Genomic DNA, 27,761 nt, shown 5'->3' on the forward strand with positions numbered 1-27,761 from the left:
CTCACCAGCACAATGGGCGATGCATAGGCACTAGTGCTTTCTTTGATCACACCCTTTTTCAGAAGCTGGGTTATGTGTTCTCGCACCTCTTTGTACTGTGTTGGAGGTATCCGTCGGTAGGCCTGAGTGACCGGGACATCATCGACTAGGTGTATCTCATGACTGATCTTCTCTGTATAACCTAGATCTTCATCCTTGAAAGCAAAAACATCTGCATACTGAGCCAAAAGTGCAGCTAATTTGGTCTGTTCCTCTTGGGAGCCACTAATGCTCAGCTGCTCTATCAGCAATTTCAGTTCACCATCAGATTCTTTAGCCCCTTCCTTATTCAGTGACACTTCCTCGTGGTCAGCAGAGATACGATTAAACTGCACCTCAGCTGCATTTTCAACACACTCCACTACAGTAAGCATACCAAGTCTGGTCCGGGGAGCCAACCACACATCTTCCTGAGAGAAGTTCACAACTTGAACTGGAAACACGTGCCTGTCAGTTTCAACAAGAGTAGGAACAACAACCAAACCACTGGGAACGAGCGTGTTGGTTGGCTCAAGTAACATTAAGGTCTGGTCATCTGAAACTTTCCCAAGCCCTCTAGCAAATACTGTGGCCACGGATGATGCTGGCACGTGTACAGTATTTTTACCAGCTAACCGGGCGATGGATGACCTCTCTAATACTTCGCAGGCTTGCACCCTCTGAAAAGCTTCTCCCCAAGCAGCATTTAACTCTCCTCCGAGAGTTGAATCAAAACTAGCAATGGCTAGCTCCTTACATCTCTTTATTATGTTCATTCCAACAAGAACAGGGGGGGATCCCTCTAGTCTGCTGGCACCTTTTCCCACCTGCTGTTCCACATCATTTTCCTGCACCTTAACTTTAGCTGACATTAGCTCTTGGTCCTGTGGCCCTCCTGGTTCTGGGGCGGGGTCCCTGACTACCAAAAACCCACACTCCTGCGCTGTTAACCCCATGACCTGCACATCCAGCTCAATGTAACCTATATAAGGAATTGGCAATGAGTTAGCTGCAGTCAATTTAAGCCATTTAGCTGTAGGGGTTACATCATCATCTTCACCCATTAGGTGTTGTCGGAAAAATGCCTCTGAGATGGTGCTAACCTGGCTCCCTGTATCCAAAAGGGTTCTAGCCTTAATCCCTCCCACCTCAATTTCAACTTCAGGACATTTACCAACTGCTCTGTCAAAAAATCTCTCACGAGTTAGGGTCTTTGAGCCAGTAGTCTCCCCTCGAATTGCCCGGCTCTTGGCAACCGAGGTGGCTAGTTTCCCTGACCAGGTGCAGGAACAGAAACTGGAGAGGCTCCTTGCTTAAGGGTTTTGCACTCCCTAGCAATGTGTCCAACTCCCTTACACTTGAAACAGATGGGCTTCCCATCATCAGTGAACTGGAACTTTGATCTGGGAATCCCACGTTTAGGGGCCCTTTCTCCGGATGTAACACTCTCCCTAACCACACTGAGTAACTCCCCAATAGCCTTGCCCTGCTCAGAAACCACCTTAAGGATTTCATCTAGAGTTGCAGATGACCTATCTGGAGCTTCACGGGTACTCTGATCCCTTGCAACCGCACTGTCACTTAATATGGGCCTGCTCTTGGCAACTCTGGTGCCACTAGGTTTTTCTTCCATCGACCAAGCAATTGCTTCCTGACGTACATCAAAAAGCGTAGACTCTGGCTTTTCCCTCACCATCTTGCGAAGCTCCCTTCGCAGAGTGGAGTCTCTTACTCCCTCCACAAACTGGTCTCTAACTGCCATCTTTGTGTCTCGTACTGCATCAGGCCTTTGTTTAAGGGCTAAGCGGAGGATCTGGGACAGAGCGTGTGAGTACTCAAAGAAATCTTCACCTTCTAGCTGGAAACGGCTAAAAAAGGTTTGCAGTAACTGTGCTACACTGCGCCTCTCACCATAAGCTTCTCTGAGAAAACAAAATATTTCTTCGGGTTCAATTTGCTCTCCCCCAGTACATAACTTGATCTCTTCAAGTGCAGAACCCCTGAGGAGGGAAAAAATGAAGTCAACCTGATCATCATTACCCAAGCCTCTAGTTCTGATACCCCTCTGTACTTCATCAATAAACTCCTCTACAGAACGTCCATCTACGGTTGCATCCCCACTAAAGGGTTGAATAGGTCGCTCTCGCGGCAGATATACATATGACCTACTTGCCCCGTCACTCAAAGCAGTTATCCTGGCCATAGCCTGGTCATGTTTGTTACTCAGTTCTGACAATTTTGCCTGAAGCTCAGTGACAGGGTCCCTTGCGGTGGCCCCCGCCAAACCCTGGTCATCGTCACTGTTTGTGTCTGACATAATGAAATGTCTGTGTCCAGATTAGTCTTTGGTCAGGATGCAGAAATTGCCTTAGCAGTCTATTCAGCTAGGTGCCACTGATGTCCTCTTCTCCTCTGGAAAGAATCCTTCCCTCGATCGAAATCACCCTCTTCTGGAAAGACTGGCCACTGCTCCTCTGCACACCTCTGGTATGGCCTCAATCGTCCGATCCTTTCCAATCCCTCGCGTCGCAGGTGACCACCACTACAGTTATTTCTTGCACCGTAAAATAACCTACTTAAACGGAAACCCATAAAAAACAAAATCGCTGAGCTGCCACTTTTGCAGATACCCCACTCCTGGTACCAAATTGTGTAGCCTGGCTAAATTAACCAGCCCAGAACACAGATTATCTTTGGGGTTCTTTTAATCTGAATGATAAAGTAAGTGCTCAGAAGAAAATAACAAGGTTGTAAAAATAAAGAAATAAAATTGTTACAGACAGCTCCTATCCAGTAACAGCTTTGTGCTCTGGTAACCCACTGCTACTGCAGGTTATTTCCCCAACTTTATCAGCATCTGGAACTCAAGGACATCTAGCGTCATTTCGTGTCTGATATAAACCCAAACATAAATAAAACAAAACTTAGCAGTGCAAAAATAACTGTAGTGGCTTCTCAGTGCATTAATCCAGCAGAAAACGGAATATGGATCCCTCTGAGACGAACGGCGAAGTTGGTGGCAGCTACTCCTGGTGCCTTAACTGTTGCACACTTTGCGTTCAAAACAGATCACGCAGCGCAAAAAAGGCATTGCACACCCACATAACACCAATGCAAGCTAGCACTCGTGCATGTCTCCGTAGATCCCCATGATCCCTTCCGCTCTCAGAGGTACCCCAAAAGAAAAACAGTGCCATCCAGTGGCATGTCCCATAATATCGAACTTCCACCCGGCTACATGCATACTAGTAATTTTCCTGTTGCCTCCTTCTTTTCTTTTCTTTTCTTTTTTTTTTTTTTGGGCTCCCTATGTCTTTTCTTTACCCCATCCAAATCCTTCACTTTGCAATTTTCTGTCAACTTATCTTCTTGCTTCTTTGCTTCTTTAAAAATTCATGCATCACTGGCAAATGTGACAAACAAAGGATATCCAAGACAAAGATAAACATTTTTACATCCCTCTTTCCCTACATCTGCTTATGTCTCTTGGCCCAGGTGTACAGAAGTCTCAGTCTTACGCCTGTGTTTGAGGTAATAGCCGTCAGAGTCTTAGGCGGTGGCCAATCCCATTGCAGGTGGGATTAAACAGGGATTAACTGTGTTTCTCTGTGAAAGCAGACAGACAGACTAGCACTAATCTGACTTTAGCCCTGTACTGAAAAGCAGCAGGCTTGAGCAATCCCACTCTTCCGTGCCTGCATTTTGTGTAAGTGTGTGTGTTTATGGGTGTGTGTATTCTTGGGCTTCTACCTTTATGGGAATCAAATATCCACTGGAGAACAAAACGTAAGGGAATAAATGTTGACGTCTACAAGGGGTTAGTTTTGGATTAGGGTTTAAGGTTAAAACCACAGTAGGAACTGGATTTCAGGTCAGGTTTTATAGTTATGGCTAAAGTGTTTTACATGCATTGGTTGATATCATTTACGTAAGTAATATTTCCAGGTACTTTGTTTCAGGTACAGTGAAAAATAATGATAATTTTTTTTTAAAAGGTAACTTGTTGCTATGAGTGAGAAAACTAGTAACGTGTAAATTCTAACAGCAAAATCATCACCAATATCACTGAGTGTTTTTGTTTTTTTCTCCTTTAGATTCTTTTGACTCATGAAATAATATGTAAATGCCTTTTTATTGTTACAGCTGAATGTGGTGAAGTAATTTTTATTATATCACCATGCTTTTAATATATTATAATGGCAAGGTATCATTAACATTACATATTATGGATTTTAAATCTTTAAAGCAGCTAGTAAGAGCAGCTGTCAGATAAAGTACACTAAAAAGTTCAGTAATTACTTCTTACTAAGACACATATGGATTGATGGATGAATGGACAAGACATCTATAGGGCATCATAAAATAAAATAAAAAATAAAAAATTGTATTGAGTCCATGTCATGGCCTGGATCTAGGGACCCAGAGCTCATGTATTTCTATGTTCATGTTTATTTTTCCGTGTGCAGTATTTTGGTTGTTCTCTCTCCTTTTTCTCCCTGTGTGTGTCATTTACGTTCGCACTCCTGGATGTTTTGGGTCGCCGAGGGATTGTGACTCAGAAGTGTTCCCGGCGCGCTGGAAGCTGCCACCCTTGCCAGCTGATGGCCTCGTTAAGAGCGCCCCATTTAAGAGTGTGGCTGAGCTCCAGTCAGCACTAGTTCCTAAAGTCAAACTCGTCAGTACAACCATGATCAGTGTTGGGAAAGTTACTTTTAAAATGTATTCCATTACACAATACAGAATACATGCCCCAAAATGTATTTTGTAACGTATTCCGTTACGTTACTCAATAAGAGTAACATATTCGGAATACTTTGGATTACCTATTATATTATCATGCTTTTTACAACTACATGAATGTACTATTGCTGTGTGAATTATTACTATTACTGAAGGATACCTGCCATACCAATACCAACTAGATTTAAATCTTAATATAAAATGAGTAACAGTAGGGTGGACATTAGGTAAGGCTGCACTTTTTGCAGCGATCTCGTATTGAAAACTATTCCACGCGTATAGAAAACAGGTCCGCGGCTCCGAAGTCCGAATTGTAGTAAAGGGACCTCTGGCTAATACGTCGGGTTCGTGTCGGGCTCGTAGCCAAAAACTAGCTTTACTTTGTTGTCTGGGTGAACTTTGCTAGCGAGAGACAGAGAAAGGCGTTGAAAGGCCGCTCCAACTGTTTTCGGAGGAAAACATGAACACAGTGTACAGTCGAGTCTTAATAGCTTACTTACAACTGGACTCGTCAGATATTCTTTGTGGCTGCAGTGGTTATTATTATATTTACATGCTTCCATCTCCCACTTCTGCTCAGTGACATCTCTTACTTTTCGACTCTCTTCCTCCCTGGCGCTCACAGACACATAACGGGTATGGCAGTCCATTCTCCCTGCAGCACAGACTACACTGCCCATGAGGCTACATTCTTTGGGACTATGCCTGTAACACTCATATTAAATAATTTTTGTGAATAACTTTTTAAAAATATTTCTTCACATCATTATGCAGGCCGCAAGTAGGGGTGACATGGGCCGCGGGATTGAGACACAGGCATTAGAGCCTTTTAATGCGTGTTTTGCTTGGGGTGTGGAAACCAAAAATAGAGAGGGCATAGCTGAACATATGATACAGGAAAATACTGCCATGTAAGCCCTTTATTTCAGCAAAGTAACTGTATTCTGAATACCACCTTTTTAAACGGTAACTGTAACGGAATACAGTTACTCGCATTTTGTATTTTAAATACGTAACGGCGGTACATGTATTCCGTTACTCCCCAACACTGACTGATAGCTATAGTTTGAAAACCTCGCTTTGGAAGGGATTGCTTAGTCACCATTTTGTGTTTTGTGTGTTCACTAGGAGTTGGGAGCGGAGTGTGTTTCTTTGGAGCAGAGCCACGGGTCGGAAATTGGAGTTTTTGGAGTTGCTGTTTTCAGCTTGTACACTCATGGACACTCGCACTGTGTGGGATTCTGGGAGAATTGCCACGGGGGCCACAGTGCTGGGATTGTATATAGTTGTTCTTCATCACCTCACTCTCAATAAATTTACTGCTCATTGTAAGAGTCCTGCATTTTGGGGCCTCCTTCTCACTGCAACTCCACGGTCTGCCATTGCAGTCCATGACAGTCCAATAGTTTAGTACTTGCTATATAAATCCATAACATTAATAAATATTAAGCTGATTGGTGTGTCTGCTTTCTGACAGGTGGTACCGTCTTGTTGCATTACACCTTTATGAAAGAAACCCAAACTGCGTTCTTTTGCACTTTGGATTAACAATGAGAAGAACTTACTTACTAGTAAGTACTTAGTAGAAAATCAATATCCAAATGTCTGTCATAAACTCTCCTAATATATGACTGATAAGACTGTAATGACTGCTGCCTCTCAAAAGCAAGGCAGGAATAAATGAACTATATTTATTTTTCACCTTGACAAACAGAGATAAAGTACACCAAAATACTTTTTACTTTATTTGTATGTATACTTTTCAATACAAAGTGCTAAACAATAATAAAAGAAACCACTAGGAAATATTTAATCGAACATAAATACAGTGGAATTTAAAAAACAATAATTTAAAATCTAAAATAATGATAATAATGATACGTTTTTCAGTTTTGGAGTCATTCTGTTTAATGAAAGTTTTAGATATCCAGATCGGAACTTCTTCCAGACAAGACCTAATGTGTGCATTATCAGCAGTACCAGGTTTTAATGGAACATAGAATTGTGTATCACCTGCATAGCAATAAAAATCTGAACCATGTCTCAGAAGTAAGAAAGATCCCGGGGGACCACACAAGCAAGATGACTATGAGAAGATGAGGCATCACCAGTCCTTAGAAAATGACTTATTAGAAAGATAAACCCATCCCAGCACCATATCACCAACACTGGTTTTAAATAGTTGATTAAGCTATTGTTATATATCAAAAGCTGAGCTAAGATCAAGCAGAATTTAGTCAATGAACAGCTTAGAGTCAGCAGTGAGCAGCAGATAATTTGAGCCCTTGACCAGAGCAGTATCAGTCCTATGATGTGAGCAAAACCCAGACTGAAATTTTTCAAAGATGTGATTGTCAGTGGCCACTGTGGCTGAGTGGCCGGCCATGGGGTTTTTTTCCCTAAAATTTGGGATAAAAATGGCAGTTTGGAGATGGGCCTTACAGCTGGATGGAGATGGGCCTCACTTAAAATTAAAGAACTTAAAGAGTATCAGTGATGGATTTTATTGAATTAAAAACTTCCGGGATTGTGACCATGGTTGATGATCAGTCATGAAAGATAGGTGTTGCTCACTTCCTTGAATTTCAGCTGGTAGGTGAACATAAGGTTCTTAAAAGCAGAGACAAAAGCATTTACTTTCTCCTTTTTCCACTTTCTCTCAGCCATTTCTGCATTCATTCTTTTGATGTCTTTAGTCCTCATTCAACCAACGAAGTGTGAAGGGCTTCAATTTTCTAAAGCTGACTGGGACTATAGAGTCCAGAATACTTGAGTGCAAGCTAATAAGAAGAAGGTCATCCACATCATGTTCACTGCTGATCAAAGTATTTGTATGAATGGTGAAATTCTGACAAATCTTTGGGTAGAAATCCGTGCCCATGATCAAATTATTGTTTGAGATTTAGAGGGAGAAGTGGAGTCTATAACAGCTCACAATTATGGTTTGAGACAAAAAATCCACTAAGCTTATGTCATCTACATGTTCATCAAACTTGTAGTTTACAATGCAGAATAAGTTGATGCCTAAGCCAAAAACAGTGAATATTACATTACACAAAATCTTAGTAGGAGGACAATCAAACTTGGCACACAGGTTCATCTGAGGCCCCTGAAGGTTCTCATCTATATCAGCTAATATTATGTCATCATACTGCCTAGTAACCACCTACCAACTGGCTATTTGCAGCATTTATGCTGCTAATAACACAACAATAACATCTATTTTAAATCCGCAACACAGTCTTTATTCAAGACATATTGTGATGGCTTGACTAGCAATCACCTAACAATGGAGCAAACAGACCAAACAATACTGTACCATAGGCATGTATTAGTGAGAGAAATGTACCCATGCTGGTGGGAGTGGATGTGGCTTTGACAACTTTTTTTTACCAACAGCCAATGGCACCCAGCCTCAGAGGGCTGATGTGAACAATAGTGGTAATATTTATACAATGCAATGTTCTGCTGAGATACCAGGGTTCTGTGTTTATGAAGTTTGACTTTGGCATGCACCACCTATCTAAATATTGTTGTAGGCTGTCGTCAATGGCACTTGCCAGTGGCTGCAGCCTGCCTCTGCAGGGCAAGGTTCCCTGCTACAATCCAAAAACTTCTGAGGATTAGCTTGAGGACAAAATCAGAGGTATCAACCCAGCCTTCAAACTTTGTAGTATTATCAAGCATTCACAAGAAGGGTTAGAATGAGACCTATTCTTGGATGACCAAGCCCGCAACCCACAAGACACAAATCTTCCTGTGGGTTGTACTTTCTGTTGCCAGACACCTGAGGACACGCTCAAAATAACGTGTCCATTTCCTAATGAGTCAGGGGTGTTTGGTTGGACAAAGGGGACCTACACAATGTAAGGCGTGTTCTTTTTTTTTGCTTTTGTTTGTATAAGTCATCATGCCTTTAGAGTCATCAAATCTGAAGGTTCAAGTCTGTTTTTTGTAGATCTCAAGCCTGCATTGTTCTATGGGTTTTTTTTATGTAAATACGGTGATGTGTTCCTCCTCCCATGGCACAGCACTGAAACGTGTTGTTGTCCAGCATGTACATGTCAACATTTCAAGATGTGTGTGCCAGAGGGAGGGATCGGAGGGAGTGTCTTTGCTTGCACAGTCACATGGCACATGTCCACAAGAACCAATCACTGACAAGGACCTGCAAGCATATAAGTTATAGTAGCATTAGACCGTGTCTGATGTTGCTTCTGTCAGCTAAAAATAATTCAGGTATAATTTTCCTTCACTTACCAAAGTTGGACAATAGAAGATTAGAAAAATGGGAGATACTTTAAACTCCTCAGACATCTTTCAAATTCCACGGCCTGCCATTGTTTTGCTGACCATGTCCACCCGTTTATGACCTCAGTATAACCTTCTTCTGATGGCTGGTTCCACTAAGATAATCTGCTTTATTACAAACCTCAGATCGTCTCAAACTGGTTTCTTCAACACCAGTAGTGCACCTATGCGATGCTGAAACTACAATTGGCCAACCAAAGCTAAATGGTATCAGTTAGAAGCTCATAAAAAAACCAGAATTTAGCCAAAACATCTGATTTGAGCATCCATAAGACTGTACAGGCCAGCCTCCAGGTACGAAAGTTGTGTACCGTGAAGTCATATTTTGACTAATCCATTTGGTTAAAGAAGGACAAAGTTGAAGATTTTTTAAAGTGATAGCATAATTGAATCATTTACTTTTTTCTGACTACATTTTATTGCCCTTTTAATTTTAGTTTTTGGCGAAACTCATTAGTTCAAAATCTATTACTATAACAGCCACTTATTATGCATGCAAAACAAATTGTCCTCGCAAAGTCAGGATTTATCAGCCTTGTAGGTAAATGCTCCCTTCTGGTTTTTAAAGAGGGCAGAATGGTAAAATTTCAATCATAACTGATAGATATGAAAAGGGCAGAGCCATATAAATAAAACCAATATTGAATAAACTGGAATAATCTTTTTCTTCTGCTCTGTGAAAAATACATTCGATAAAAGCTTGACATTTGACTAAAACCTGTGCTCCAGGATATTATAAACAGATTCCCGTCTGGCTGCACACACACAGTGTCACCCTCTCTTCTCACTGCCGCAGCTGTGTGAGGTAATGTCTGTCTGTGTCTCTGTGCAACACCCTGCAAGAATAACAAATCCACCTCTCTCCCTCTCTCATCCTTTTTCTATCTCATTATCTCACCCTCGGTCTGTCTTTCTCTCTGCCCCCCACCTTTGCTTCCCTGTCTCTCTTCCCTCTGTCTACACTCATCTTTTCCTTGCTCGCTCGCTCGCCCACCCCCTACTCCCCCACTTCTGTTTGAGGCTAGACGCAGTAGACTATTAAAAATGTCCTCTGTCGAGAAAAGATTGTGTTGTAAACAAAGAGAGAAAGGGTGCATGAGGGAAACAGGCATTAGATGGGGAGGGTAGAGAGAAATCCCATGGAAAAAAAAGACACTAAAATCACACACAAGCTTAACAATCTTATATCACTATATTCTGCACTTTTCTTAACCTCTGAAGCCTCAAGCATGTTCCTCTACGCTGTATTCAAGGAAACATATATATGTGTTGTTTAGAGACATTTGCATGGCTGTGTTTTGAAGACCAGACAGAGACAACCACAAGATTGAGGAGCCAAGTACACAGAGGGGTAAATATGGGTCAAGTCAGACTGAAGAGCCCAACAAAAACGGTTTTCTATTATTATTCTCAGTGGAACAAATCAACAAAAATAAAATCCCTCAGCAAACCTTTAAAACCCACAGTGAAATTAAAATGAGCAATAAGGCTTTATTTTTCACTGAAATGTTCTGCATGTATGAGCAGGCTTGATTGTAACCTGAAAAAGACAAAAAAAAAGATAAAAAAATGTTCTGAACTTGTGCATTTGCAAATCAGAAGATGTTTCGTTATATTGAAGTGGCTCTAATCAGTATGTTTATATTAATAATGTTTAAAACACCACGGTGTAAAAACAATGTCACGGTGAATGCTGGCTCTTATAATATTTTATCTAATTCCAAACAGAATTATGGTAAATGGCCTAAGGACCCCAAAGCGCTTCACACTACATTCAGTCATTCACACACACACTGGTGATGGCAAGCTACATTGTAGCCACAGCCACCCTGGGGCGCACTGACAGAGGTGAGGCTGCCAGACACTGGCACCACCGGGCCCTCTGACCACCACCAGTAGGCAACAGGTGAAGTGTCTTGCCCAAGGACACAACAACTGAGACTGTCCAAGCTGGGGCTCGAACCGGCAACCTTCTGATTACAAGATGAACTGCCAACACCTGCTTCTGTGGCTTAAATTGGTTTTAAATTGAGCTGTGCAGTTAGTAACCAACTAATACAGATAGTGGAGAATTTAGCTGACATTTTTTTCAGGGATCAGTACAAACCAAAACTAAAAGGGAGATATTGGTGGACTTACCTGCATTAAATGGACAGAATACAAATTCCACTACAAATTCCTCTGAAATCAAAGGTTTATACTTATAGGTGCAGTATTTAATATTTGTGTTTAAAGCAAACGTTCTCAAATTAAGAATGCTGAAGCCCAACCAGCAAACCAATAAAATTAAAGAATGAAAACCTCATGAAACTGAGATTTGCTCAGAGACGTCACCAAACTAAATATTTCCTTCTTTGTGTTTAAGCTTGGTGAGAGGTTGCTGGCTTTCACCAGATAAAATCTGTAGGAAAGAGTGTGCTGCAGCAAAAATCTCCCTGTGATTGCTTTGGTTTTTAGCAGATTTCCACAGTCGCACATAATTTGCATAGAAGACTGAAAATATTCCACAACTAATCACTGAGCAATAGTGAAACTGGAAAGTGTTCATCTCCAAAGTAAAAGTTGTGGTTTACTGCTACCATGCAAACTACTCTTGATTATATCAACTTGCTAGCAACCAAAGCAATTGCAAGGAGGCTTTCGGTATAGCAACATATATGTCTGTCTGACCAGTTTTATACCAGTGACTTCCAGTAACCCATAGAAATCACTCACCAACCAGTCACAGAATAATTGCTTTTCCCTGGCAATACATGGCTACCAGAGGGTCACTGACCAGTCTCTAGACCTGCATGAATGTTGCTTTAAAAATCAATTTCACACTTTTTGCCAGAACCCATTCACAACTGGGCCTGTCTTGCTGAGCACTGAGATTGTTTCTCCACTAAACTTTCCTTAATTAATTTCGAAATTTTAACCTGTTTCACCACCTTCTACTTCCATACCATATCTGACACTAACTTAAAGAACTCTTTCCAGCACTAACGTTCTAGTCTGACTGTATCTACTCCCTGCCGGTGTTTGTCATGCTCAATCAACTGTAATTTAGTATGATAGCTTAAACAGCTGCCCCAATACATAGCAATAATTGTGTTTAGCTTGTGATATAGCAGCTTTTTATTTCCTCTTAAAACCTTAACATTTAATAATTATTATATTTTGATGTAAGGGAGAACATTATGATCAAATGATGAAATACTTTGCTGTGATTACTGGCAGTAAACTGACTAATGGTCAATGTGGATGCAAACTAATTGTAAAAGCACCCTGGCATTAAACTTGAGACATGTTGTGTTTGTTTTGTTACTTTAAGTGAACACTTCTTGGTCTTTATTAACAAATTATTAAAGCTGCATTAATCGTGTTAATCTTGCATTTTTATCCTTTGTAGTGGTCTCAGTGGTTAACGCTTTGAGCTGGGAAAGGCTCCAGCTCCACCACGACCCTAGCTGGATAAGCATTTAGAAAATTACCAGATGTATGTTTATCGTAGGAGGACACAAAAGGATGTGAGGGTGTGTGCATTCGGATTTAAAAAAAAAAAATCTGTGAAGCCGCCATTTTGCGGTGGTGTCTCCGGTGAATGGCAGAAATACAATGTGAGCAGAGGCAAGGCCGGCAACATGAATTAAAAGACTAAAAAACAAGCAGTCGATCTTCCCACACACACGCACACACAAACACACACACACCATGAAAATTAAAATCAGGTCACACCGAGACACAAATACACACACACTGTATAAGAAGACTTCACATACACAAATCATTTTTGGACAGACATATCAGGCATTCAAGTTATCCAAGCACAAACAACACAGAGGGTCTCTAATTCAGTGTGTGTCTGTGTGTTCAGACGTGTGTGGTAGATTTAATGGTGTCATTGTATAATCAGGCTAATCTTGTTACAGTGTGACAGATTTGATGCCTTTCAATTTCCTGTCCGTCTATCTTGCTACTTTTCTCTATAAATAAAAAGAAATGCCACTTGGATTGCCTGTCTTTCATATATACAACTTACATTGTAATACAGTTGTCTGACTGCCTGATAGCTATTAATCATACACAGGAAAAAAGTCTAATGTGTTAAGCCTAAATCAATTATATATTGTATTTATATTTTATATAGTATTAGTTGCAATCAGTAGAGACTGCGTCTATAAAAAAGTCATACCCGATAGTCTCCTGGAGCTGCTGCCAACAATCCTGCTTCCTTTAATAGACCTGTTCTCGCCTTTTTCCACTAACATGTTTCTTCAACCTAACGCTTGCAGGTAATATCATATTTGGGTTTAAGCTGACCTAACTTTCATGTTAAGAGGCATCACTGGTGACAAGGGTTTTGTTCCAGCATCACCAGACAGGAGTCTGTAGTGAATGACCTCATAGCCTGTAAGCTTGGAGAGGGTGCATATAGGGCCAGGAATGTGATCAAAGCATTTGAGATTTTGCATCAGACTGGAAACACTAAGTTTGAGTTTAATATTCTGACGTGTCTGAAGAAACAACCAGAATTCTTGAGTTTGTCATTCTCTTGATGCTCAGCTGATTTGTCTGCTTGCAACGTTTTCCTTGATGGGTTCAAGTTGAAGGGTTGTCCCTTTTTTACACAAGATCCAGCATGTGCCCCTATGAATTTAAAGGGATTTATCCAACCATAGCAGGAGTACTGTGAACCTTCCACAAGGAGACTGCTATAGAGAGGATAGCAGCCACTGATTAATTGGGTATGCTTTTACATTTTAACAGGCATAGTCTCTAAATGTTCTGACTGTGCTTCATGCACCATAAATTAGTCTGTAAGTCCTTTAACCTTTGGCAGTCAGCTGACCTGAGGCCACTCTCAGTTGTCTCTTTGGAGACAGTCATGCTCATGCACTCTTGTCCATATCTATCAATTTCTGTGAGTTTTTAGAGGTGTGACAACTCAGCCTTGCTTAATTTCTTTCCAAGTGGCCACTTGTAGTACTGCAACAAAATATCCCCTGCAAACATTTTCCTATAGATTGATTAATCCTCCAGCTACAAAGAATAATTTTTTTCTGTAATCAGTTTTTACATGTATATCTTCTGTTTCATATCGCCCAGGCCCTATAAACCTGAGTTTTATATTCATAACATCAGCCCAATGTAAAGTCAGTCAGCAGGGGATTATTTGAACCGCATTGCGACAAAAGTTGCTTCAACTTTTCAACTTTTTTATCAGGGTTTTTTTTTTTGTATTGGGGTTCCCACTGCAACAGAGAGGACTAATTGAAATGATGGTTATATTTTTTCTCACACAAGGCCTTAAACCCCCAAAAGAAATGTCTGCTTCATCCTGTCCATCCTAAGACTCATAAACTGCGATGCAGACTGTCTCACTGTCTGCCTCCCTGTCTCACGTATATATATATATATATATTTTCCTTATTTCAGTTATGTGTATAGACAAAATTAAAATTGACAGTCTCCCTCTCACACACACAAGCGTAGGAAGGTTTCTTCAGAAGTCAATATTGTTTTAGCAGATACAGAATATTCTTTCATCCTAAACAGCAAAGAAAAAAGTCCCATTTTAAGGACTGAAACTGCAGCGCTGGATAAGCCTATTATAGTGTGTGTGTGTGTGTGTGTGTGTGTGTGTGTGTGTGTGTGTGTGTGTGTCTGGGAGGTTTTTTGGACTCGTTGATTACTCATCGCAAAGCTAAGACACACACACACACACATGCACAAAATGAGTAAAGCCTGTGTGACTGATAGGGTTTTCTAACACAGCAGATCAGACTGTGTCTCTGCTCTGGCTCGATGGTGTCTGTGTGTGTGTGTGTGTGTGTGTGTGTGTGTGTGTGTGTGTGTGTGTGTGTGTGTGTGTGTGTGTGTGTGTGTATTTGTGTGCGTGCGTGCGTGCGTGCGTGTGTGTGTGTGTGTGTGTGATATGTTCCCTTTAGTCTTTTTTTGGCTCATTCATTTAATCTTTCTTTCTTTGCTTGAATTCAACCCTGTCTTTCCTTTCTCCTTTATACCATATTTTTGTTTTCTTTAAACCTTTTTCCTATTGCATTTGTTCTTTACTTTTTCTCTTCACTTCTTGTTTCCTTTCTTGTTTATGCTTCCTTCCAATTTTTTCTTACCTGCAGTCCCTTGTCTATTGCATTTCCTCCTACTTTTCCTCTCCTTTACACTTCTCTCTTTCTGTCTGGCACTCTGCCTCTTCCTTCTCATCTTCCTCCCTCTCTCTCTCTCCCTCTCCCATTTAATGCTCCATCTATCCCCTCCTCCCTCCCTCTCCCTCATTATTCGGTATAATCGGTTGTCTAGACAGTGACTCCCCACACAGATCACACCTGAGAGAGGGAAATGGAGAGAGAGCGATGGAGGGAGCAGCAGAAAAAAGAGAGACGAAAAAGGAAATGAGACAGAAGAGAAGGAAAAAAACTGGTGATAAAATGATTTGCCTTTTTTCATCTGCTGAACTCGAAGGAAAGCTGTTTGACACATAAAGCAGACTGAGTGAAGGAGGGAGATTGAGAGAGAAGGAATAGAGAAAGACAGATGAAAGAAAGGGGGAGGGAGGCTAGAAAAGCGGCAATAAAAAGACTAAAGTGTATAACACACATGCAGACAGACTTTGCAAAACTGCAGATTGATAGTATGGAGTACCTTCATTAGCTCTGTTCCCTACGGTCTAGACTGGTTGATTTTCTGACGTATGCGTGTGAGTGTGTGGTCTTGCACTTCTATTTTTATGATGATCACTTTGCTAGCAATTTGGAGTGAGGTTTAAGAGGCTTCTTTTGGAAAGTCCGGACATCTGGACAACTTTTATAACTAGATTAATATGCAGTCTGTGTATGAATATAAAACAGGCTCTTAAAAAACAATGAAAATGAACTATTTGTCTAAAAGCCATGGAATATTGTTTTTGCTTTTTTGTTTTTTAAATAACACATACCACTAAGGGAAGCAGTGTTGTTGCTAGTTATTTAGTCACGAAGCTGTAGTTTGAGCATAAGCCAGCAGTTTTTGACTGTGATGAATCTGAATGTCCTTGTTTGTGCTCAGCTCTGTTGCAATTTTTTTAAACATACATTTTGTCAAAGGAAATGTGATGAACTTGTAATCAGTAAATGAAAAGTGTTTACAAAGGCATGGGCAAAGGGCTGTTTGCCATGGATTTTCTGTGTGTGTGTGTGTATATATATATATATATATATATATATATATATATATATATATATATATATATATATATATATATATATATCCATAGGTCCCTCATCCTATTCATGTAGCCCCTTCCGCCAAGGGGGCCAAGACCAAAGAGTTGAAGTGTACCTCTGGTGCAAATTACTGACCTCTGTCATCATTTTAGGTGGGGGAACTTGCACTTTGCACTAAATACTTTTTTGCCCCACTGTATATATAAAAAAAAACACCCAGCACGCCCCTGCGGGCAGTCTCTCCGTCAAGCTTGGGTCCTCTACCAGAGGCCTGGGAGCTTGAGGGTCCTGCGCAGTATCTTAGCTGTTCCCAGGACTGCGCTCTTCTGGACAGAGATCTCCAATGTTGTTCCTGGGATCTGCTGGAGCCACTCACCTAGTTTGGGAGTCACCGCACCTAGTGCTCCGATTACCCCACTGAGACCACTGTTACCTTCACCCTCCACATTTTCTCAAGCTCTTCTCTGAGCCCTTGGTATTTCCTTCTTTCTGATGTTGCTGTCATTCGGAACTGCATCTATCACTACGGCTGTTTTCTTCTGTTTGTCTACCACAACGATGTCCAGTTGGTTAGCCACCACCACTTTGTCCATCTGTATCTGTAAGTCTCAGAGGATCTTGGCCCGGTCATTCTCTTGGGGGTGTCTCCTATTTTGACCTCGGGACTTCCAGGCCATATTCAGCACAGATGTTTCTGTATACTGTGCCGGGCACTTGGTTATGGCATTCCATGTATGCCCTGCCTGCTAGCATCTTGCACCCTGCTGTTATGTGCTGGATTGTCTCTGGGGCATCTTTACACAGCCTGCACCTGGGGTCTTGCCTGGTGTGATAGACCCCAGCCTCTATGGATCTTGTGCTCAGAGCTTGTTCTTGTGCTGCCATGATTAGTGCCTCTGTGCTGTCTTTCAGTCCAGCTTTGTCCAGCCACTGGTAGGATTTCTGGATGTCAGCCACCTCCTCTATCTGCCGGTGGTACATACCGTGCAGGGGCCTGTCCTTCCATGATGGTTCCTCGTCTTCCTCTTTCTTGTGTTTCTGCTGCCTGAGGTATTCACTGAGCACGCTGTCAGTTGGGGCCATCTTCCTGATGTATCCGTGAATGTTTATTGTCTCATCCTGGACTGTGGTGCTAACACTCACCAGTCCCTGGCTCCTTCCTTCCACTTAGCGTACAGCCTCGGGGTGCTGGACTTGGGGTGAAACCCTCCATGCATGGTCAGGAGCTTCCTGGTCTTGATATCAGTGGCTTCTATCTCCTCCTTTGGCCAGCTTATTATCCCAGCAGGGTACCTGATCACGGGCAGGGCGTAGGTGTTGATAGCCTGGATCGTGTTCTTACCATTCAGCTGACTCCTCAAGACTTGCCTGACCCTCTGCAGGTACTTGGTGGTTGCAGCTTTTCTAGCGGCCTCTTCATGGTTCCCATGTGGGATCCCCAGCTGTTCTCTATGTCTGCAATGTTGCCTTCTGGTAAATGGTAAATGGTCTGTATTTGTATAGCACTTTACTTGGTCCTAAGGACCCCCAAACCGCTTTACACTATACACAATCATCCACCCATTCACACACACATTCACACACACATTCTGGTAGTTTGATCCCCTCAGCTCTGACTACTTTACCTCTTTTTGTTATCATCTGACTACACTTCTCTTGTCCAAACGACCAGAATCCTGGGACCCAGGATTGACCTGTCAAAGACTCCAATCTGGCCCCACTGGACAGCTTTGGAAAGACATATGTTTTGACTTTAAACTGTATTTTCAGTTTTAAAGTTTTACAACTTTTTTTTTTTTTTTACCGATAGACTTTCCACATGGTCTTTCATAACACAACAAAGTAATTTAAACAAATAAATGATGGAAAAGTTCTTTTATTCATATTATCCACTGGAGTAATTTGCATAGCAATTTTAGGGACTCCAAATATTAATATTACAATAAATACATTAAAATACTCTGGGAATACTATAACCAAGTGGGTCCATCTCTGAGTGAGTCTTGGTCAGGAAGAATAACTGAAGGGGATTCAGCTAAACTGGAAATTTCCTGCTAAAATCGCAATTATTTGTCTTACATTCAGATATTTTAAGGACTAAACATGTAACTAAATTTCTTTACAGTGACAGAAAGGGCTGTTTCACTGGTCTGGCTCATGATGTAAAATGCATTTGTGCTAATGCTATGCATTAAGAATTGGTTACATGTAAGTTTTGCTTATCCAACCATTTAATCTCCTATATGCCTCATTAAATGAGAATGTAGATACTACTTCCTTATTTGCTTAGTTTTTTAAATTACTGTAGCTAGCGGTTCATTTGTGTAATATGAAATCTCGTTTGTTTCATAGGTGTGACAAACTGGAATTCTGCATTTGTATGTGAAATATATCTCTAAACTTTGCAATAAAAGGCACAATACATTTCTAACGTGAACTGTGTGCTCCAAATCTCAATACATTAAGGTAATACTGTTTTTGGGCTGTAGTCAGTGTAAGGTTAAGTCAACCATGAGTCCAACATGACTGGAAAGATATGACAACGCCGAGGAATAATGTTTTTTTTACTGTTTAGAGCCAATGATATTGACTTCTTGTTAATGACAGGCAGTACATGAATGAAGTAATAAACACAATAAATCTCTGTTACTAGTTCTGTGGAAATTGTAAAGCAGTTCCTGGCTAGGAAACAAAAATTGTCACGGTCCTGGGTCAGTGACCCAGTGTTTTGAGTTTCTTGTGCTTCTGAGTTTTTTTGTATTATGTTCTTAGTTCTCTTTGTTGTCCCAGCTTATTCTTTAGTGTAGTGTCTTAGTTTGGTTTTCTTGTATTCTGCTTAGTTCTGAGTATTTGGTAGCTGCCCTCTGTGTTTCTTAGTTGCTCTGTCTCCCCTAGTCTAGTTTGCATCTGTGCTAATTCCTGTTTTACTTTGAAGGTCTGTGTCTCATGTGAGTGTATCCTACTTTGCTCCCTTGTCTCGTCAGTTCTGGTTTCTCCCAGCTGTGCTTTCCTTCTGTGTCTCATTCCCCTCGTTACTTCCCATTGTATTTAAACCCTGTGTTTCTCTGAGTCAGTGTCATGTTGTCCCTCAAGCTGTGTGTTTTCTGGTGTGCCTCTCTGCAAAGTGTGAGTTTATATTTTCCCAGTTTAGTTTAGTTTAGTATGCTCGTTTTCTGTGACCAGCAAATAAAGCTGTGATTTTGAATTCATCCCCTGAGTCTGAGTCCTGCATTTCGGGTCCAACTTCTGCCTGCTGCACAGTGATTCATGACAAAAATATCACCATTGCACTCAAATCTGACTGGAAATCTGTGGGAGATTTTCATGAAGTTGGTGCTTGGTATTATCAAATAATGCTCCTTTTAGGGTAAATATTTCTCCGTAGTGTGGCTTATAAGATAATGTTAACAATCTACTTCTGTCACAATGTTGCTTTGTGTATTTGAGAAACACAATACCTTCCAGCTGCCATCCAGTTAGTGATAGGTATCAAACAAACTGCAATAAATCACCTCTGCTTCAAGTTTGCAACACGATAAAGCTTTCAGACACTCCTATGACATTAAAAATTCCAACAGCTGAACAAAACAAGTAGTGTCCATGGAAATGCTTTCTTCCCGCACTCACACAATAGAATCTATTGTGACACCACTGCTGTAAAATGATCAGATTAAGATGATTCATAAACATGTAACCTTATGTGAGCTCAGTCTGAGAGTCTATTACATGTGGGCACGCTGAACACATCTGTGACTGAGCATACAAAGCAGCATTCTCTAATAAACTGCTTTTCTATCATGATATCTGATATGGATATGACTAAAACTAAAACTACAACCGTAGACATTTTTTTTTCCCATTAACTCAACTCTCTTATTTTCTACTCTGCTGAGAACATTATTTTTTGAACCTGATACCTTGGATTAACATTTACATAAGTATCTATTTTTTTTTAAAAATCCAAACCTTTCAAAAAGACCCACGTGCCTGTTGCTTCTGAGTGGTCTTTTTGGTGTACTGCATAAACTTTCTTTCCCCAGAACCATCAATCATCTACAGCATCCAACAGCATTTTTTAACTTCTCCTGTTGCAATTGTTATAACTACTGGAAGAACTTTAAACACTAAGAGAAATAAGAAGGGAGTTTGTGAACAATACAGGGACTGTGGTTTTATGACTTCACAAAACTGAGAGCCGATAAGATCCAGACTGCTGAGATTTCAGTGCAGCTGACCTGAGATCGTAAACCTGACAGTTAATGAGACTCACACGATGAGAAATGACAGGTGACTGCACAACGACGCCCTATCTGAACATTTTTCATTTTGAAAATGAAAACACAAATAAATTTAGGGGGAAGATTAAAAGAGATTGTGATTGTCACTCTTTCATGTAAAACAAAATAGAGACCAAGGGGATGTTAACTCTTTTTGACAAGTGACAGAGGCCAGGCAAGAAACAGTATGAGAACGACTGTCCGAGGAGGAAGAGGAAGCCAGACGAAATCAATATCTGCCAACAGGAAACACCTGCAGTCCTCATGATTAGCATCCAAAGGAGGAAGCTTTAACCTCCTGAGTTCAGCTAATACCCATCTAGAATATAGCAATAACATATAGTTATCCGGTGTGGCTACAATAAATACAACAAAACAATTAGAAATAAAAAAAATACACAATCACAATACATGTGTCTGTCTATCTATCTATCTATCTATCTATCTATCTATCTATCTATCTATCTATCTATCTATCTATCTATCTATCTATCTATCTATCTATCTATCTATCTATCTATCTATCTATCTATCTATCTATCTATCTATCTATCTATCTATCTATATGGATGGATGGATATAACTGCCAAAAAACAAGCATAATTCTTATAACGCTTGAAACAAAATGTGACAGCTTGGCTGTAGTTTCACTTCTAATTTGACTCTTTTCAGCCCTCTACAGAGCTTGCCCATAACTTCCTGTTCTACCCAAATACAGAGGTGTAATCCTTTCTGCTTGGCTGCTGCACACCGTGCTGTTTATCTTTGGAGCTGCTGCTGAGATACAAGCCTTTTAACAGGGATGGCTCTTTCTGTGATTGCACTGATTTTAAGTGCTGGAGCTGCTTGTGGATATATACCAAGTAAGGCTACGACTGTCACTTGGCTTTTTGTGAGTAGCTCAGCTATGAGAAAGTGGAAGTATCCTGCAGAATTAAAAATGACTTAGTGTAGATGTTTGTTGTTTAAGTTGCAGGTATTGCTGTATAGGTGGTCATCATGAAACATGTTTTAACAGCCACAGTTAGTAAAGGATTACAAAAGGTAAAAACAACAACAACATCAGTCTACTTTAGTTATAGAGCTGTGCTACAGTAGGTGAGAATACAAGAGGAAGAAAAAACAAGAACTTGAATTTAAATATGTCTTTCTCAGGAAATGTTTGCTGAACACCAGTCACATGGTAAAATGCGAGTAGTTTGGAATGTCTTGTTGTAATCTGAGCTCAGCCAGTGCTAGTTAAATTTGATGTTTTAAAATTGACAAAATTACAAACTGTTAGATCAAGATGTCGACTCCAATTCTTACATTTGCTTTGTGTTTACAAAAATAATCTGTTGTACATTTAAATGACATTTAGCAATGTGACATTCAACAGTTTTTATTGCATTACATAGCTGGCTGGAAGTAGCGCCTGAAATTCTGGAATTTTTAAAGAGGATTTTAGGGGATTAAAATTCTGTATTGTGTTTGTACCTCTCACAATACAGATGCTACCAACTCACCTAACAACCATAACCAGGCCCATAACTAAATAAAAATGGAGGCCTTTGTATAAAAAAAGGGTGTAATTCCCGAACAGCTAATGCTACTCTTTTTGTAAAGCCCTGAATTTATTCTGAAAGTCTGCGCTTCAGTGACATCTTCACTGTGGTGGTGTACAGAGGCAAAATGACAGAATCATTGGTATGATTTCCTAAGCTTATTAGCACTTTATCATGAAATGGTAAATGAAGACAGAGTTAGGCACAACACCACTTTCTGTTCACTTCTGTTACATATTTAGTTACCTGCAGACACTAAGGTGAAATATACTAGATAAAATGTGATGTTTTTGATGTTTTTGTGCATTGTGTTCTGCAAAAAAAAAAAAAAAAACATTAGCAATTTATCATATCAGCACTTATATCCATGTATATCTGTGTCAGGCCAGTATTTGCACACAACGTCAGCCAAACAATATGTCTGCCTGGCTCAAGTTGAAAGGTTAGAATAACTGTCATAATGGAATCGTTATATATTTTCACCTTTAAAAAAAAATGTGAAAAATGCTGTTTGAGTTTAAAGTTTGAAATAAAACAAATGCCTCAATTTTACCAAATGATAACAGGCTGCTGGTTTCTGTTTATGTCAGCATATTGGAGTGCATGCCGATAGCCTGAGGGGTTGTACTGTGAAGAAAGTGCAGCACAGCCAAGCTCTGTATGCATTAGTGGCTTGACCAAACCTAAAACCCCAACTGGAGATAATGTGTGCCATGACAGTGTTCCTTAGCTTTCTGCTTTCTGCTTCAGGTTCTGTGCATACTCATGAAAAGGGGTGTTTGACACGTCGCATGACTCTTTCCTTACAAAAATTGATCGTTGTGAGTGCAGCCTACGCTGATCTGCCCCAACCATAGACACTGTCAGATAATGATGAGAAAATGGTGATGAACAACATAACAATGTAATGGTAAAATGCAACACTGTTGCAAATAAGACAGGCAATTAATGCTACAGAAAATTAATAATCAGCTGATTTAGTGCACAGAGTGGTAAAATAAACATTTTAATTCAAGTTAATATATTTATTTTAGTGCTGAGTGCACTCACTGTGCTAAGTGTATTTATAATGTGATGGCTCATTAGAGCTCTGAAACTTTAAAGTGCATACATTTAAAGATTAAAGGGTACTGTCCTATAGCGTAATAAAGGTATTTTGTCAGCAGATTCAGGTGAAATTAATATGACTGACTGAACAGGTATTCTGCTCTGTGTTCAAGTAGCTGCAATTGGAGCAGTGTGAAAGAGACAGCAGCAGATTAAGCAGATTGGAGGCTGTTAGCCTAAGTGAAGATAAGACGAGCTGGAAACAGGGGAATACAGCTAACCAGGGTTTGCTAAAAGTGAGTGAGGTCTATCATTCCCAGCTAATCACATATGGACACCTGTGAAGTGCTCAGTAAATATGGTAGTTCAAGCAAAGACACAGTGATTTGGTAAACGCAACGATTTTAGTGCCTAAACCTAAAGAACGAGTGAATACAAAACAACTCTAGAAGAAAAGTGTTGTGTCCTCACTTGACATAGAGTTGACTTAAATTAGCCAGTTAGACAGTAATTCATTAATTAACAACAATAAAAACTACTCTTTTATTTCAAACTAGAATATACTGAGTAGAAGAGCTACACCCCCTACCAGCCTGTTGGCTGCAGTTAAGGTCGGGGAAATCAGTGTGTAGAATGTTTGAACTGCTTCCATCATGTATTCATTTTGCACCTTCTTCTTTTCAGCACAGTCCCACAACTTCCATTACATCTATGGATGCTATGAATCTGATGATGTGCGGGTGGACGTTGTTGTTGACGACGACGTGGTTGCATATGCCGATTTCAACAAGAAAGAGGTAGTGTGGGTGTTACCTCACTTGCCACAACCTGCAAAAGACATCCAGAAAATGGCTTATGAACTCGCCAAAGCCAGCACTGCACACTGTCACAGCGTTTTGGGTAAAGCAAAAAATGCTGATCCCGGCGCTCCCCTACGGCGAGGTACTGATCTTGGCACACTTCATTGCGAGCATTCGTTTAGCTCAGCCTGATCGAGGGGAAGAAAGAACACTGTTGATCCAACTGAAAGCAGATGTAACCAGAAAGAATTAAGAGAGCACATAAAATATCTCTTTTCTGTGACTTACTTACACAAGCTGCTTTGAAACTAAGTGCTCCAGGCAGGTGCTAGACTGGTGGAGCCTTAATTACACAGCTAATCAGTGACCTTCTCTCTGGCTTGAAAAATATATTGAGACAGAATCACCTTTGAAAAGTAATTATATACTATTAAATTAGCTTGAAACTTGTGTTACAGTGGCCTTTCTAAACTACTCTAAGGCAGTCTCCTTCCATAAACTGAACTCTTCTGCTTATGCCAGCATTTTCTTAGAAATTATAGATAAGATGAACAAATGCAATGTGTGTGGTGTCATTTCGTGTGGCAAACTCACAGAGAATAGCTGCCTGACTCTGTAGACTGTTATTTTAGTGTTTGGAGTTTCTCTCAAATGAAAGTGCAGCATAGTTGGTGATGATGAAAAACAAAGCTCAAAGAGGGTCAAGTGGCAATGAGAAAATATTCTGGAGGTCAGCACAGGTACAAATCATTTCTTTTCAATCCAGCCCATTATGTCTGTGAATTATAACCATGCACTGCTGGATATCTCATTCTGCTTCTCAGCACAGATTAAATTAAACTGTCAATAGAGCATTTTAGCTTTGTTATTACTCCGCTGACTGCACAACGTAATGTCTACAGAATAATGACACCATTAATGTTTAGATTGTTTCCATATAAGCTTTACTTTTGCAGTCTGTCTGCCATAGCGTATGAACTTTCCAGTGAAAAAGCAGTCGGTTCCCATCTTTATTTATTACCTTTTTATATTTAGTACCTTTATTTACTTTACGAGTTAATTACACAATATAATTTTAAGGAATAAATGTTCAAAAAACTGCCTGATGTAGCAAATATGACACAAGTGAAAACTCTCATATGCAAATTAATATTTGTTTCTCATCAGAAGGCTCAATAAACACTCAGAATTTTCTGGCAATTATTTCATGGTTCAGCCTTGAAATTAATAAACATATCAATAAGGCCTCCTCACATCAAAATTCTCATATATATATATTTTTTTTTTTGGTTGGTTTGTAAACAAAGTATTTAGTTTTTCTTTTATCATATTTTTAAATCAGAAGCCTGGCTTATATTTTAATTTTTGAGTGTTTTTTGTGCCTAGTTTTAGTTGTTAGTTTTGGTTTAGTTAACTGCTATAACTTTGTGATGAACATGTAACCTGCAGAAAGATGATGACAGAGAAGCAACTCATTTAAAAATGCTACAGTCCCATTAGGAGCCCCTCTGGCTTCTACTGGCACATTTGCAGTTTTTTTTTATGGTAATAGTCTCGTTTAAATATTAAAATAACCTCCGGCACCAACAATGTTTGGCAAAAAAAAAAAAAAATGCAAAAGAAAATACAATTTTCATTTTTTTTAGATGCTTAAATGTCTCTGTCAATGTCTTACATTTTAAATCTGTGAATTTGTTATATATTCTTAATTCTATCAAGGTAATATTTCTTGGGGGGGATTTTGCTCTAAAAGTATGAAATGTGTCCCTCTTTGACCAGATCCTCCTGACATCTACATCTATACCCGGTATGAGGGGGAGGCTAGTGTGATGAACACACTCTTTTGTGTGGCCAACCACTTCTACCCACCCACCATCAACTTCACATGGACCAAGAATGGAGTGGAGCTCACAGAGGGCGTGGCAAACTTACGTTATCGTCACAATCGTGATGGGACATTCCACATGATTTCTACGCTTCTGTTCACTCCAAAACCTGGAGACTATTATATCTGCATGGTGGAGCATCAAGCTGCGCAAGTGCCTATCAGCAAGAGCTGGGGTAGGATTATTACCTTATAATATAAAGTGCCTGAAGTAACTGCTGTTGTGATTTGGCACTTCATAAATAAAATTGAATTAAACTGAACTGAACTGTTTTTATGAATAAGCCAAGGACTCTTGAAATTCTCCCCAGTAGACAATCAGGTGATGATACCAATTGTAGAAACCCTCCAGCAATACCAATACTGTGTTAGATTACATTTTTCTTTTTACATGTAAGGTCTGCAACATTATCGCTTTCATACATCCTAAATTAGCAACTAAAATAAAGCTGTTTGAAGCAAAAAGCAGCCTCCTAACATTCATGTTCTGTGAATCGGGGAACCCTCCATCTACCGTCTGATGTCTTATATTTAATTTATGCTTCCTATTGTCATCCTTCTAAGCAGTTGCACATGTCAAAAGTGATATCACAATTCACTTGATTTGTATTGTAATATGGTTTTTGTAAACCTCGTTCTTGGTTGGAGGCATGGATCTATGAGAGGGTTCGGTCATGTTAATGCTGGAGCTCAGAAATATCCAGCTTAGATAGAGGGAAGAGGTGCAACAGTTTAAAAAAAAAACAAGGAACCCTGAAGAAATTTTTAAAACATACAAAGAAAAAATCTCTGTGATTTTTTTCATTTGACTTCTTCTTATTCCACACCAGCGCTGATGCAGAGTTGCAGCACTTACAACTTAGGAGAAAACTACAATGAGTCCAAGCGTGCCTCAAGCAAAAAATATGTTTGGCTTTGGTTGATGACATGTGCAACATGCCAATATTAGGGGCTTTTGGGCTAGCTAGAGGATATCCAGGAAATGATTTCCTGTTCTCTGTGCTGGTAACTGTTAACAAATGTAGGTAAAATTTTAAAGGCTAAAGAAAAACTGAGTAGCTTTCACATGAAAACCAGTGTTTTCTTGACTGAAGCATAATCCTTTTTTCACACCTTTACCTGCATACAACCAAAGCCTGCTTGAATGCAGTTTAGAAACATTAAAAGCTTTGCTAACAGATTCTTTGCAGTCTTGCACAGATATCTGTTTATTGTGATAAATGCCTCCTTTGCAGACTCTATATTTAAAAAAGTCATCTGGCTTCCTATGTTTACCTTAAATAACAACAGTCATAGAATTATTACAAGAAGGCCTTTTTAGACATAAACAGATGCAATTTTCAGTCATTTTCAAAATACACAAATAAAATTTTTTTTTTATTTTTTTATTTTCAGAGTTGAAGGAAAATAAGAGGAGCAGAGTGAGCCCTGCAGCCGTGTTTTTCGGTGTGAGTGTCGTTTTGTGCCTGATGGGATTCGGGACCGGAGTCTTCTTTTTCATCAAGCAGCCAAATTAATGTCTTCAAATTTGAGATTGAAATAATTAAATTAACGTTAATCATTCAATCTTTAATCCTCTGATTAACTGGTTTTATATGTACAAGTAAAACACATCAAAAAACATCCAGATTCTTGTGCTTACAGATAACCTCTCTATATCACTGCATTAATGATAAATGACAGTTTGTTTACTTAATGTGTTTAATGTGTACTTACAATTTGTATTGTTTTTCACTTGACGATGTGGTGTTAATATACTTTGATTTTTAATAAATAGATAATTACTGGGGTTGTTATACAACAGTGTATGGCTGTATAGCACACAGACCTACAAAATAATTTGTGTAGAATAATTCATCCCTGCTAAGAATTTATAGATAAATAAAGCAAACATCTTGCACAACTGTGAACTAAAGAGTTGTAATGTCTTTGTTTGT

At 39.8% G+C, this 27,761-nt stretch overlaps 1 protein-coding gene across 1 annotated transcript; it reads left to right on the forward strand.

Moving 5' to 3' along the window:
• The first annotated feature begins 21,230 nt into the window (after positions 1-21,230).
• LOC101483076 (H-2 class II histocompatibility antigen, A-U alpha chain) lies at positions 21,231-27,739 on the forward strand. Its single transcript, XM_004548846.2, has 4 exons — positions 21,231-21,411; positions 23,824-24,081; positions 25,719-26,000; positions 27,220-27,739. The coding sequence occupies exons 1-4, from the start codon at positions 21,351-21,353 to the stop codon at positions 27,339-27,341; spliced, it is 723 nt and encodes a 240-aa protein (XP_004548903.1). The 5' UTR covers positions 21,231-21,350; the 3' UTR covers positions 27,342-27,739.
• Positions 27,740-27,761: the final 22 nt, after the last annotated feature.

The sequence above is a fragment of the Maylandia zebra genome, linkage group LG5, assembly GCF_041146795.1.
Source record: "Maylandia zebra isolate NMK-2024a linkage group LG5, Mzebra_GT3a, whole genome shotgun sequence".
Taxonomy (NCBI): Eukaryota; Metazoa; Chordata; class Actinopteri; order Cichliformes; family Cichlidae; genus Maylandia; species Maylandia zebra.

What these genes read in the sequence shown, in the direction of transcription:
- LOC101483076 (XM_004548846.2), top strand. Translation starts at nt 21,351, where the DNA reads ATGGCTCTTTCTGTGATTGCACTGATTTTAAGTGCTGGAGCTGCTTGT. An exon ending in CGGCGCTCCCCTACGGCGAG is followed by an intron (nt 24,082 to 25,718) that starts GTACTGATCTTG and finishes CTCTTTGACCAG; the next exon opens with ATCCTCCTGACATCTACATC. An exon ending in GCCTATCAGCAAGAGCTGGG is followed by an intron (nt 26,001 to 27,219) that starts GTAGGATTATTA and finishes TTTTATTTTCAG; the next exon opens with AGTTGAAGGAAAATAAGAGG.